General features: G+C 36.1%; 2 protein-coding genes across 5 annotated transcripts; both read right to left on the reverse strand.

The window, feature by feature from the left end:
* Positions 1-2502: 2502 nt before the first annotated feature.
* On the reverse strand, positions 2503-5732 carry LOC124454057. Its single transcript, XM_047004864.1, has 2 exons — positions 5128-5732; positions 2503-3770 (listed from the first exon to the last, which is right to left on the reverse strand). Exons 1-2 carry the CDS (start codon positions 5576-5578, stop codon positions 2698-2700), a joined length of 1524 nt encoding a protein of 507 aa, XP_046860820.1. The 5' UTR covers positions 5579-5732; the 3' UTR covers positions 2503-2697.
* Positions 5733-8145: 2413 nt separating this feature from the next.
* On the reverse strand, positions 8146-11513 carry LOC124454679 (kelch-like protein diablo). 4 transcript variants are annotated; one of them, XM_047005450.1, is made up of 3 exons: positions 11344-11513; positions 10755-11171; positions 8146-9386 (listed from the first exon to the last, which is right to left on the reverse strand). In XM_047005450.1, the coding sequence occupies exons 1-3, from the start codon at positions 11357-11359 to the stop codon at positions 8332-8334; spliced, it is 1488 nt and encodes a 495-aa protein (XP_046861406.1). In that variant the 5' UTR covers positions 11360-11513; the 3' UTR covers positions 8146-8331. The 4 variants fall into 4 exon arrangements, with proteins under 4 accessions (XP_046861406.1, XP_046861408.1, XP_046861407.1 ...); XM_047005452.1 differs by having other exon boundaries at positions 11285-11357; XM_047005451.1 differs by lacking the exon at positions 11344-11513 and adding an exon at positions 11251-11334.
* Positions 11514-14862: the final 3349 nt, after the last annotated feature.

The raw sequence follows: 14862 nt of genomic DNA on the forward strand, positions 1-14862 counted from the left end.
GTTTTTGCTTTCCGGGCTAGCTTAATGTGTTTAACTTAGATCATTTATGCTGTTGAAAACCTTACATGCAATTGAATGCAGAGGAAAAATGGCTTTCGTACTATCTCCTTTTCAAATGTTAAATACTCAGAACTCATGAAGTATTGGCTTTTCCTATTTCCCTGACCATGTCAATGATTTTTGAAATTTCATTTTAACTTTAAAATGAACTTCTTCCATTTTTCACCCTATGGGGTTACTAACAGGAAATTCAAAGCAAAAGAAAACTGAACTTAGTGGGAGGAATAGATATCGCTTAAAGGCCCTCAACTTTGTCTTAGCCTACAGGCCCCGTAATTAGTAATCCGCCACTGGAGGTATCGCGTCTTCTCTAAACAATGGCGGAAAAGATAAAGTGATCAACTGTAGCTGTTTTTGACATTTGGATGTGTTAAAAACTGTATGTTTCTCTGTGAAAGTACGAAAACATGATTGTTACAATGGTGGTGAAAATTATGTTTAATTAGCCCAGATATATAGCTAGGGTTCATACTATAAATTTATTGTTTTGAAATTCAGTAAACAAAGATTGAAAGAATGTGAGGTGTAACATAAATTTGTCATTGCAGTGGCATATACAAAGGATTCAAGAGTACGATTGCACTGGCGCTTTTAATGAGATAAAAAATACCTTTCGTCGTTTATATCAGCGAATCTTTTGTTACTGTTTTGTCAGACTGTGAGTCCAACAGCTTGTGTTTCTGGTTATCTGTCAAAGTCACACAAAGCGGTTTCACTTTGACCTGAGGTATATCCTACTTCACTTTCAATATTGTTGTCTTTATGTTTTTCATCATCGCCGGTATTTCCTTCTTCAACAACTGACTTATAGGCAAACAAAATAAATTTCTTTTCTCAAATATCTGCCACGACATTATGCACTGGAATGCGATCATGAAATTTTGGATTGTTCGGCGTAGTCTGCGTAGATTGTTCAGCGTAGTCTGCGTAGATTGTTCAGCGTAGTCTGCGTAGATTGTTCATCGTAGTCTGCGTAGATTGTTCATCGTAGTCTGCGTAGATTGTTCAACGTAGCCTGCATAGATTGTTCAGCGTAGTCTGCGTAGATTGTTCATCGTAGTCTGCGTAGATTGTTCAGCGTAGTCTGCGTAGATTGTTCAACGTAGTCTGCGTGGATTGTTTAACGTAGTCTGCGTGGATTGTTCAACGTAGTCTGCGTGGATTGTTCAGCGTAGTCTGCGTAGATTGTTCATCGTAGTCTGCGTAGATTGTTCAACGTAGTCTGCGTGGATTGTTCAACGTAGTCTGCGTGGATTGTTCAACGTAGTCTGCGTGGATTGTTCAACGTAGTCTGCGTGGATTGTTCAGCGTAGTCTGCGTAGATTGTTCATCGTAGTCTGCGTAGATTGTTCATCGTAGTCTGCGTGGATTGTTCAACGTAGTCTGCGTAGATTGTTCAACGTAGTCTGCGTAGATTGTTCAGCGTAGTCTGCGCTGATTGTTCAGCGTGGTCAGCGTAGATTGTTCAGCGTAGTCTGCGTTGATTGTTCATCGTAGTCTGCGTAGATTGTTCAGCGTAACCTGCATAGATTGTTCAGCGTAGTCTGCGTAGATTGTTCATCGTAGTCTGCGTGGATTGTTCAACGTAGTCTGCGTAGATTGTTCAACGTAGTCTGCGTGGATTGTTCAACGTAGTCTGCGTAGATTGTTCATCGTAGTCTGCGTAGATTGTTCAGCGTAGTCTGCGTAGATTGTTCAACGTAGTCTGCGTAGATTGTTCAACGTAGTCTGCGTGGATTGTTCAACGTAGTCTGCGTAGATTGTTCATCGTAGTCTGCGTAGATTGTTCAGCGTAGTCTGCGTAGATTGTTCAACGTAGTCTGCGTGGATTGTTCAACGTAGTCTGCGTGGATTGTTCAGCGTAGTCTGCATAGATTGTTCAGCGTAGTCTGCGTAGATTGTTCATCGTAGTCTGCGTAGATTGTTCAGCGTAGTCTGCGTAGATTGTTCAGCGTAGTCTGCGTGGATTGTTCAGCGTAGTCTGCGTAGATTGTTCAGCGTAGCCTGCATAGATTGTTCAGCGTAGTCTGCGTAGATTGTTCAGCGTAGATTGTTTAGCGTAGTCTGCGTTGATTGTTCAGCGTAGATTGTTCAGCGTAGTCTGCGTTGATTGTTCAGCGTAGTCTGCGTAGATTGTTCAGCGTAGATTGTTTAGCGTAGTTTGCGTAGATTGTTCAGCGTAGATTGTTTAGCGTAGTCTGCGTAGATTGTTCAGCGTAGATTGTTCAGCGTAGTCTGCGTTGATTGTTCAGCGTAGTCTGCGTGGATTGTTCAGCGTAGTCGGCGTAGATCTTTGAAAACTCGATCAATTCAAATATTTGTTGTTTACAACTGATAATATATTGTTCGTGTTAGAAAGACATGAGATGCAACTTTCACACTTACAAAAAATATAAAAGAAATTTTTTGCGGTAAGTAATTGTTTGAGTAATTGATATTATATACGTTTTTAGCTCCGTTTTATTTAACTTCAACTTCAGCTTTGCTTATAGGTATCTCCATGGCAACTATTCGTGTAGTTGATTGGTTATGTTACACATATAATAAAGATTATTTCAGATTGATATTTTAGATCTTCAGATCTAAACTTAAGTCATAATTTCAATGGCTATTGTAAATACTTTGCTCGGTAATTTTTTAGAATATTTTATCAACTCTTATATTTATATCAATGTTTGAACGAGTGTATTGTTTATTGACTGAAATATTATCGGTACTTTGTGACGGAGTATCGTGTGTGAACTCGTTTTTAATCCTTTTCTCCGCGCATGAACTTTCATCTGGTGTATCTATGAAACAACTTAAAATAACACTACTTTTTTCTGGCAAGTCGAGAAGTGTTAGCAAAACCTGAAATACATATCTATTAGAGTTATGACTAATGTATTTAAGCTGCATGTTTGCTTTGTAGCCACAAAGCCAAAATGTATCTGAAGTTAAAAAATGACTCTCGTCATAGCTAAAAAATTGCGATTTTACAATATTCCAACTGAATAGAGACGTTGTGAGCGGAAGTGGCTGTCGAGGCCTGGGATGTATATCATTCTCGGTAATACGCTTCAACGATGCATGTGTTTTCAAAGCATGATAAGTCATAGCAGATAGCAGACAATTGTTGAATCCTGGCATTTTGCTTGCCACTGGATGATTTTTAACAAAGTTGTACAAATAGTCTACAGACAAACATTCGAATCGAACTGATCGTAAGAAATCTTCGTCATTTCCAAGGGAATCTGGATCAACATTGTTCACCTCCATCCAATGCATGAGTGCTTGAAACACATTATTCTCATGGCGTGTTTGAAGAGTGACACTGTGCAAAAGATGTTTAATGAAAGGTTTCGAATGACTCGTAAATTTCTCTGTGTAAAAATGCTTCTCTAAAGGAGTGAAATTCTCGCTCATCGTAACTTCCACTGACTGTAGAAGATCTTCAACGTTCTCAAAATTGTACTTCTCTCTAATGAAGTGAAAAACCTGTCGACATGTATCTAGAGTTGTCACACGCGTTTTAAGAACGCATTTACATTTCTTGAAGAGAAAGCGCAACTCGTACTTGTCAGCAAGCTTCATTCCTGCTAGCAAGTCTTCTACACTGGCATCATTTAAAATGTCAGAGTTGTAAACAGCCTCCAGCATCATCAAATGAGACGTTTCCTCTGATTCACTGACCATGAGATGAACATCTTTAGCTTTTGATTCTTTCATACCTGCAAAAAACTGAAACTTTAGCTATTCCATGCATTTTCGCTCTTTCTTGCTGGCTCAATAATTTAGTTTAAATCCCGATCTTAAGTAGTCTATTATTGAGTGACTGGCCTCAGATTCGACGCCTGTGTCATCTTTGGCACAAATTAAATGTTATAACTGATAACTGTTATCGCCAAACTACAGTCAGTTGACAAATTAAAAATCAGTAATCAGAGCGGTTACCCCCGACGCTGCCTGTGTGAACGTGTGCTATTTTTGCCAAGGGGTAAGAGAGTGTTCTGTATGTTTATTTATATAGAGAAGGATAATTTCAGCGTGGAGAAGGGATTATTTGCTCTTAGCAACCTTTCTTTAAGTGTCGAGAAGCAGCATTTCAACAAGGAGAAGGTTAACATTTGTATGGAGCAGTTCGTTTTCCATGGAGCAACATTATATTCGTACGGAGAACACTCGGATTTGTACGAAAGAAACTTGATTTGTACGGAACAGCTACATATTTCTACGGAGAGGCTGTGGCACATACGGGCCACCGTAATTCACTGACAGTGTGCACGCAGTGAACTCAATATTTAAATAACTATAAAATATTTAAATACAATAATTATAAGTAGTGATGTTGAAATAAATCACGAAAACTACAGATTCATCCCGATAAGCCTGTTTCGTGATTTCTCACTCTTCAGGGGATTTAATGAATAAATATTTAAATGTTAAAATATGTGTTAGACAGCAACATTGACGACGACATCTCATGGAACATCATCACACACAGCAAACCGTTAAAGATGCAACCTTTGCATCAAAGAAAAATTCTTCTTCCTCTACCAACCATCCAAATCATCCCTCAATAAACACAACGAACTTGTTTCCTCTTGTCGCCATAGATCCAAAACACTCCTATGTAATTTGTAACTATACACCTTAATTAATACACTAACTTCCGTCATCTAACTTGTAACTATACACCTTAGTTAATATACTAACTTCCGTCATCTTGTATATATATTTTAACATTTAAGTATTTATTCATTAAATCCCCTGAAGAGTGAGAAATCACGAAACAGGCTTATCGGGATGAATCTGTAGTTTTTGTGATTTTTTTCAACATCACTACATATAATTACGCTCTGCTCTCGGGCATCGCGCACTGTTTTACACGGAGAATCATCACTTATAAACTTCCTAAATATAATAATTAGATATATATATATATATATATATGGAGTTCACTGTGTGCACGTCACTATAAAGATAAAAAGTTCATTTTATTTTCAAAATCGAAGAGCCCTTACACAAACCGACAAAACACGAGCAAAAAATCTTTAGAAGTCTCGGGTTTTTATAAATAACAAATACCTGAGAAAAAGAGTGATCGGAAATAGTTGCTTTGTACAGCTAGCCATGAGCTATGGACAAAAATCTTGTGTTGTCGAATGAATGAATCATTTATGCCATTCTCTGTTGTGTTAAACTGGAATTCTCGGTCTCCAATGTCAGTTTGCGTTTCTTTGTTGTCTGTCAATGTGCTTTCACTTTGGGCGGAAACACTTCCTGTTTCACTTTCAATATTATCGTCTTTAGATTTTTCATCATCACCGATGATATTTTGATAATCACTTGGATCCTTTAAAGTCGACGAATTTTCTCCTTTTCCTTCTTCATCAATTGATTTATATGCTAACAACATTTCATTTTCTGCCACAACATCAAACACGAGAATGCGGTCGTGAAGTTCAGGCTTGTTGTATTCTGACGCGTAGATCGTCGAAAATTCCTGTAAATCTTCTGATTCTAGATTGCAAGACATGGTCTTATTACGAAAGATACAAATAGTTGTACTACAGAGTAGATAGTGTTACAAATTTAACAATACCCAAGGTGAACAAGCGACGTGTCAATTGGCAATGAACCGTTTGCTATTACAAAGCGACAAATACCGGTCTGCATCAGGTTTAACCGGATTTGGTATCACCGAATAATCGATTTCACAAGGCAAGTTACGGATTGAGTTGGACTTGTAAAATATGAAATAATTGGATCAGAGTTGATTAACTTAGTTTTGATTTTTTATTTCTAAGTACATTTTACATTTCTACTTAAAGTAGCTAATTACAACGTTTTTATCTTGACAAGAATATTGCTGATTTTCACAGCACGAAGCGTGATTTAATTAAGTAGTTTACGTAAACAAAAAAGAAAACAAAACTAAAACCCCCCAAAAATGATAACTTGAGGAAACTTCATTGGTAAAAGTTTATTATTTAGAAGTTGATAATCAGTTGTTTTGTTCTGAAGGTATTCTTAATTTAAAATTAAACAAGTATAATTTACTTTGACGAACGCTAGATCCGCTACCTTATAGATGTACAAATGTTTTTTGCTTTTATGTGACTATATAGTTGTTTATGTCAATGTCTATATCATCATTTATTATAAGGTAACCGGAACCGACCTTTTTACATTTCAAGACAAATCCACATTTTATATGTTTCACAAGTCCATGCTTTACAGTCTACTCCTGCCCATGTTTTACAAGTCCAGCCCAATCCATGTTTTACAAGTCCATGCTTTACAGTCTAGTCCTGCCCATGTTTTACAAGTCCAGCCCAATCCATGTTTTACAAGTCCATGCTTTACAGTCTACTCCTGCCCATGTTTTACAAGTCCAGCCAATCCATGTTTTACAAGTCCATGCTTTACAGTCTACTCCTGCCCATGTTTTACAAGTCCAGCCCAATCCATGTTTTACAAGTCCATGCTTTACAGTCCACTCCTGCCCATGTTTTACAAGTCCAGCCAATCCATGTTTTACAAGTCCATGCTTTACAGTCTACTCCTGCCCATGTTTTACAAGTCCCCAATCCATGTTTTACAAGTCCATGCTTTACAGTCTACTCCTGCCCATGTTTTACAAGTCCAGCCAATCCATGTTTTACAAGTCCATGCTTTACAGTCTACTCCTGCCCATGTTTTACAGTCCAGTCCAATCCATGTTTTACAAGTCCATGCTTTACAGTCTACTCCTGCCCATGTTTTACAAGTCCAGTCCAATCCATATTTTACAAGTCCATTCTTTACAGTCTACTCCTGCCCATGTTTTACAGTCCAGTCCAATCCATGTTTTACAAGTCCATGCTTTACAGTCCACTCCTGCCCATATTTTACAGTCCAGTCCAATCCATATTTTACAAGTCCATGCTTTACAGTCTACTCCTGCCCATGTTTTACAGTCCAGTCCAATCCATGTTTTACAAGTCCATGCTTTACAGTCCACTCCTGCCCATGTTTTACAAGTCCAGTCCAATCCATATTTTACAAGTCCATGCTTTACAGTCTACTCCTGCCCATGTTTTACAGTCCAGTCCAATCCATGTTTTACAAGTCCATGCTTTACAGTCCACTCCTGCCCATGTTTTACAGTCCAGTCCAATCCATGTTTTACAGTCTATGCTTTACAGTCCACTCCTGCCCATGTTTTACAAGTCCAGTTCAATCCATGTTTTACACTCCATTTCAGTCCATGCATGTGTTACAAGACCAGTCTATGTTTCACAACATATCATTTTATGAAGGTATAGAAGTATTTTCAAGTTATTAACTATTCTTTTTAGAAAGTTGGTATTTTGGGACTGTTTATATTTGGCCCGGTTATGTACAGAGAAAGGAATTTTTTCACATCAACTCGCTAGTAGCCCGCTTTCTGGGATAAAAAATAAAGTAAAGTCATCCGATAAAACCTGAAAAAGCTAAAGTAAAATATAGCCAACTTGATGGAAAAATGCCTGACCTTATCTCTTTTTTACGAGGCTGAAATAACAAGAACGATTACCAATAAATCGATCCAAACTGGTACATGTATCATAACTGGTCTACAAAGTTAGTACGCCACTACCACCAGTTCACCACAGAAACAAAACTGAACTCTCTGGATATGCATGACAACTCAAAGAACAATAGAAACCTTTTACTATCAGTTCACCACAGAAACAAAACTGAACTCTCTGGAGATGCATGGCAACTCAAAGAACAAGAGATACCTTTTACTATCATTATTGAAGCGCACACCGGCAGAGGCGTAGCTAGAGGGGGCGCCGGGATACATATGTCCCCGGGCGCCAAGGTACAGGGGCTCTAAAATGAGGCTTACAAAATTTTTACAAGGGTAAAAAACAGGTCACAAGCAAGACCGCAGCAGCATGCAAGCACAGGGTAGTTTGCCCCCGGGCGCAAAATACCTTGGCTACGCCTCTGCACACCGGTAAAAAAGAGGAGGGTGAATCACATTGTCTATGTTTAGAAGAGAAGATTGGCATGTTGAACAAAAGATCTGAGATGTTGGCAAAATGCCGTCACAGGAAAAAATTCACTGCAAAGTGCTTTTCACGCATTACGTGCCTGATATTTTATTTAAGAGATCTATTGACTTAAATACGAATAAAGCTGTTTCAGATGAACTTCAACTTTAATTACAACGTTTTACTAATTATTTTGGGGTTAAAAATGTCATTGTTCAATGGATAATCACATATACTGTTCTCATTAAATTTGTATAAGAATGTTTTAACCAACTCTTATATTAATAGCAAAGTTAGAAATAGTATTATTAATCGTAATATTATTGGTACTTTGGGACGGACTAGTGTGTGTGAATACACTATATCGAAATCCCGTCTCCAAAAAAAAATCTGTATCTGGTGTGTTGATGTAACATGTTAAATTAACACTACTTTTTGCTGTCAACTCCAAAAGTGTTAACAAAACTTGAAATGTAAAACGCCTAGAATCATATGAATATTTAAGCTGCATGTTTGCTTTGTAGCCACAAAGCCAAAATGTATCTGAAACTAAACTTAGGGAATAGGTATTTGCCAATTGTGATTTTAAAATTCTCCAAGTAAACAAAGATGTTGTAGGCGGAAGTAACTGTCGAGGCCTGGGAGCAATATCCTCGTCATTGAGGCTCTTTAACGAAGCGTCAGTAGTCAAAGCGTGATAAGTCATTGCAGAAAGCAGACAATCTTTGAATCCTGGCATTTTGTTTGCCACTGGATGTTTTCTGACAACGTTGTACAAATAGTCTACTGACAAACATTCAAATCGAACTGATCGTAAGAAATCTACGTCATTTCCAAGGGAATTTGGGTCAACATTGTTCACCTCCATCCAATGCATAAGTGCTTGAAACACAGTATTCTCATGACGTGTTTGAAGAGTCTTACAGTATAAAAGATGCTGAACAAACGTTTTCGACTGACTCGTAAATTTCTCTGTGTAAAAATGCTTCTCTAAAGGAGTGAAATTCTTGCTCATCGTAACTTCCATTAACTGTAGAAGATCTTCAACATTCTCAAAATTATGCTTCTCTCTAATGACGTACATGATTTGTTTGCATGCATCTAGCGTTGTCACACGCATTGTAAGAACGTATTTACATATCCTGAAGAGAAGTGTTAAATAGTACTTATCAGCAAGCTCCATCACTGCCAAGAGATCTTCAACACTAGCATCGTTTAATATGTCTAAGTTGTAAATAGCCTCCAGCATCATCAAATGAGGCTTTTCGTCTGATTCACTGACCATTACATGAACCTCTCTAGATTTTGATTCTTTCATGCCTGAAATGAAAAAACAGCTTTAACTGTACGGTTTTCCTCCTCTCCAGGTAGATGAGCAGTTTTATCATTTTGAAAAATGTATATTAAAAATAAAAAATTTAAAAATTTTATAAGTTAAAGTGATATGTACTTTTGCGCTACATGCCAAAGTCAAGATAGCCAAATGGTGTCAAAAATTGTAATAAATATAATTATATTTTTATTGACATAATGACACGACTGACGCCTGGTGAGATTCATTTCATAGGTTTAACCAGATTATGCCAAATGATTAATGTATTTTATTTATACTAGAAAATATATCCTTCTTTATTTGCTTTGGAAATTTCCTGTATTTCAAGGTGATCATGGATTTATGATTTGGCAATCAACTTTTGTGATTTATGATTTCGTCAATGACAATTAGCGCATTTTTAAAGATCAAATTACAACACCTCACTCTTGGATGTATTTGGATCTCAAAATATAGTAAATGTAATTTCATTGCTACTAGAACTTTATTTTATGAAAATTCATTAGACATGGTGTAAATGTATTAATGTAAGTTTGGGCTGTTACAGTTTATTTTGTCTAACACTTGATCAGGCATGGCAGTCAACCATTTTTTTCTTCTAAAACTTGTTTGCCTTAATTGTTATGGTATTTATGTTCAAATCATATCTACCATTTTCATACTAATATAATATTACAAAGTCAGCATAATTCAATTCTTCATTTGACATAGTCAATGAGTTATGATAACTACGTAAACGATAAATAGTTTGGAATGTTATTAAACAACACAAAAAAAATTAGCATAATGTTTTAATTATCCAACAAATACAAACAATAACGACCTTATCTAAAAACATTTGAATGTTAACCTTCCACTTCTCTTCCTTGTTAACAAGACCTATTCAGAAGTAGAGAGCCCTGCGCTACAACTTGAACTAATGCATATGAATTGTTAAACAAGCTTCCAAACAAAAATGAACAGGAATATTTAGTGGATTAATCTAAGATAAACCTTTCACCTTTCAACTCTGCTAGACCACTTTACAAGCAGTAGCGTAGCCAGCTCGACTTTTTATTCCCGCTATGCAAATATATTTGTGTTCACTGACCGTGAGAACAATAAATTTCTAAAGAAATGAATAATGGTAAATATTTAAAATTTACATAGCGGGAGTAAATCTGCAGGCTGGCTACGCTACTGTTTACAAGCCCAGGACTTGTAGCGCAAGATCCTCAATTTTTGAATAGACTTCTCTTGTTTGCAATGAAGATGGGTGGAAGTTGACATTAAAATGTTAGATAAGGTTGTTATTGTTTATAGTTGTTGGACAAAGCATTATGCTATTTTTGTTTTGTATTGTTTTTATCAAATACCTGAGAAAAAAAGTGAGCGGAAATAGTTACTTTGTACAGCTAGCCATGAGCTATGCACAAAAATCTTGTGTTCTCGAATGATTGAAGCATTTGTTCCATTCTCTGAGTCAGACATTGAGCCTTCTGTGACAGCTTGCTTTCCTTCACTTTGACCGGAAGTACTTCCTGTTCCACTTTTAATATTATCGTTTCTTAATTTTTCATCATAGCCAACATTGTTATCATTATTTTGATATGTTAAAGTAAGTGAATTTTCTCCTGTTTTCTCTTCATCGATTGACTTCTTTGCAAGCAATATTTTATTTTCCCAACCGTCTGGCACGACATCAAATACAAGAATGCGGTCATGAAGTTCAGGTTTGTTGTATTCTGAAGCGTACATCTTTGACAATTTCTTTAAATCTTCTAATTGTAGATCTAAAGACATGGTGTTATCACAAATTACACAAATAGTAGTACTTTTGACAGTATTTAAAAAAATTCGAAAGTCGATTACACAAGTTCTTGGAACAAGTTAATCACTGACTGACTTAGTGAGTAGAGTGTTTCCAGTTCTACTTTTGAAATTGAAACACAGAATTTCCATCACTGTTGGTATTTTCCATTTTCCCGCATTTTGAATGAAACTTCCTTCCCTTTCCTAAAGCTCTAGATGCGACGTGTTTTGCTTGCTTTCGCTTCTCTTTTTAGCTTAGTTATCTGACAATATACACTCGACCACATTAATAATTAAATACACTTTGCAGTCTGCACGTGTTTACAAGACTTAATTTGACGCATTGTGCACATGAATGATTTGTGTCTTCTGGTCACGCTATTGACCACACCCACACGACACAATTTCATTTTTCTGCTAAGATGCCAAGTTTTAGAAGATCTTCAAGATTGTCGAAATTGGATGACCTGCTTGCACGTATATAGGTTTATCGCATGGGTTTTAAGAACGTATTCAAGCATCGATATTAGATTCATTCTTTTCCAGTGGAAAGCGAGATGCTTTCACTGAAGGTCAATGATGTATTGTCTAACATTAACACCGGATTATGTTACTGATATTTAATATGGAATTCGAGCTTTGTCCATATGAACTGTTCAACATGCTTCCAAACTAATATGAGCAGGAATATTCAGTTGATTAAACTATGATAAATCTTTCACCTTTTAACTCTGCTATACCGGTCACAAGCCCTGGACTTGTAGCGTATAAGGCTCTCTGCTGTTGAGTAGGCTTCTCTCATTTACAAGGAAGAGGAGTGGAAGGTTAATTTCTCAAAGGCTGTTAGATAAGGTCGTTATTGTTTGTAGTTGTTAGTTATAGCATTATGCTGTCATTTTTTTTGTTTAATAACATTCCAACTATTTAACCTTGTGAGTATTCACATTTCTTGAGCAAAAAGCGCAAGCTGCTCAGTTTGCACTTGTTTGTCGGCTCCATCACTAGCTTCATTGAATATGTCAGAGATGTAAATCGCTTCCAGCATCATCAGTTGATGCGTTCAGGGGCGGATCTGGAGTATGTCAAATCAGTCGCGCGACTGATGTTTGAAATTCCAAAATTACCTATTCATGTTAATTAAAAATTCATTAATTATTCTTACTTTATTATCGCATTTACTTCGTGATAAAAATCCAGCTTTATTTATTATTGAAAACTAATGACTAATCCAATGAATATCTCATTGGTAACCAGATCAGTTGAATTTCAATTGACCTGCAATAACCGACTGATAAGCGGGGTGGCTTGACCATTTGCCAAGCATTTACAATTTATACAAAAATTTATGTATAAATTGTAAATGCTTGGCAAAGACGATCTCGCGAGCGACATTTCAGTCATTGATGTTCAATAGAAAGCCAACATTGTTTTGAGTTTTATCAGCAGAAATTTACATCCAAAATCGTAAGTAAAGGACAAGTGAAGTGTATGCATGAATGTAATATATCAAATGCTTCTAAAATTGTTGTTGCCGAAGGACTTTTAGCTATGATTTCTTTAGTGCTTGGGGAATCATGGCCGTTATATGGCAGCGAAATCCTACATTCATGCAAATATATTTCAATGGACAAAAAATCTGCAGCCATAAGGCGCCATACTATTATTTACTTTATCATAAACAAATGTTTGGGGCTTTTCAGTTTTTGATCATTGATCATTCAATCATTGGACAGTTATACTACATATTGTTTAAGATTTAAGAAAACTAACATTGATTACATGAGAAGCTGTTTACTATAACCTGTGATTTTGAGTCTTCTGATCCATGAAGCTTTTTATTTTGACAATTTGACTGGAATGGTATTAAACCTGAGTATTTCACATACATGAAATGTTGTCCCATGTCACATATTGTCCCCTTTTCTAACTGAACACCTCATGTAGAGATGTAAAGGTGTGTTAATCTACAGCTCATACCAGATTGTTTGCCATAAATTCCAAAGGGCTATTGATGTATAAAAAGCATTTTCTATAAAGTAAAAATGTCTTTCTATTTATGCAGATAAACCTTGAAATTTGGCAAAATAGCAAAGTATTTTTCATGATCACTGGGTAATTTTTCTGATGATCATTATAATTTCTAAACTAAATTATTTCAGATTTACATTTAAACGAGCTTTGATCATATGAAGAGATATTTATCATAACCAGTAACCATGACACATGAACCAATTTTAACATTCATGTAATTATATAATTAAAGACATGTTGGTTACATTCTGTTTGTATTCGCAAATACAATGCTACTAGTGATTGCTATATAGCACACCTTGCATATACTTACAGGAGATAATAGTCTAGTGAAATGCCTAATAAAGATTTATGGCATTAAGCTGTCCTTAACTGCAAATTTTCACTCTGATAATTTTTGCTTAATCTTTGGCAGAAAAAAATTTTGAGTTTTTTCTCAAAAAGTGAATTTGCTGGCACTGATGAGGAGATGGGTAAAGAGTTACAATAAACTTGCATGGTTTGAAGTCTGAGCTTTTCTATATCTATGAACTGTCACTTGTAGTACCAAATTTCTAATATAACTCATTACATAGAGGTTTGAATGGGGGTCTCTAGGGGGTCCATGCCTGACAACTTGGTAGAAATTTTTAAAGATTGTATCTGTTTTTGAATAGCATTATTGTAAAATAAATTTTACGTTGCTAGACATGCTAATGAGCCATATATTTGGCATGATAATGAGCCTAAATATTTGGCAAAACATTCAAGTATTGTTCACTTCATTTTTATTTTTTTTTGAAAAAAACGTAAGCAAAATGTGTTGTTTTTACGCAAAAACGATGCCCAAAAAATACATTTTGTATTGCTCTAAAACGCTGAAAATGGCATTTTTAAGGCTCTGAAATTCAAAATTTCTCAGGGGAGAATGCCTCAGACCCCCCCCCCAGGTGCGGAGCGGCTCCGATGTTTTATGACTGATGTTTGAAAAATCCTAGATCCGCCCCTGGATGCGTTTCCTCTGTTTCGCCGACCATTACATGAACCTCTTTAGTTTTTGACTCGACATAAATATGGCAGAAGATCTGCAGTATAAGGGACACACTTAATTGGCGCCAAAGCATAAATATTATCACAGCATTCTTAACTAAAATTATTTGTTGTTTGCTATCGCCTTGTTTGCTCCGAAAATTTACAGAATTAGATGTGAAGATCGTTCATTGTATTATTACGTTTCATTCGTTTTTCCGTATGATCTCAGAAGCACCAGATTGATTAAGCATTTAAAATAAACGACAAAATTCTTTACCATAAACATGTTTCGACTTACATTAAGTCATATTCAGTATGAGAATGAGTTAGTATTTGCAATTATTTTAAATGCTGATTCGTTTTTCTTTAACCTAAAGAACCATTTTTGATAGCAGCTATTTGAGAACTGACAAATGACAACAGCTACAGGGTATAATCACATAATCCAACTGACTTCTAATTTTTTTGAGTTAATTAATGTTGCCTCTAGATTTCTGTGTAAAAAAAGTTTTTATGCTCTGGCCGTACATAAGTCTAGTGATGTGGTGTAGAATGGATTGTATCTATTTAAAAACAAAGTTTTTATTTATGCAAAAGTAATTTTCTTTGTTTATTACGGCTGTTGCAAAG

Source organism: Xenia sp. Carnegie-2017, unplaced genomic scaffold (assembly GCF_021976095.1).
Source record: "Xenia sp. Carnegie-2017 unplaced genomic scaffold, XeniaSp_v1 HiC_scaffold_3, whole genome shotgun sequence".
In the NCBI taxonomy this organism is placed as follows: domain Eukaryota; kingdom Metazoa; phylum Cnidaria; class Anthozoa; order Malacalcyonacea; family Xeniidae; genus Xenia; species Xenia sp. Carnegie-2017.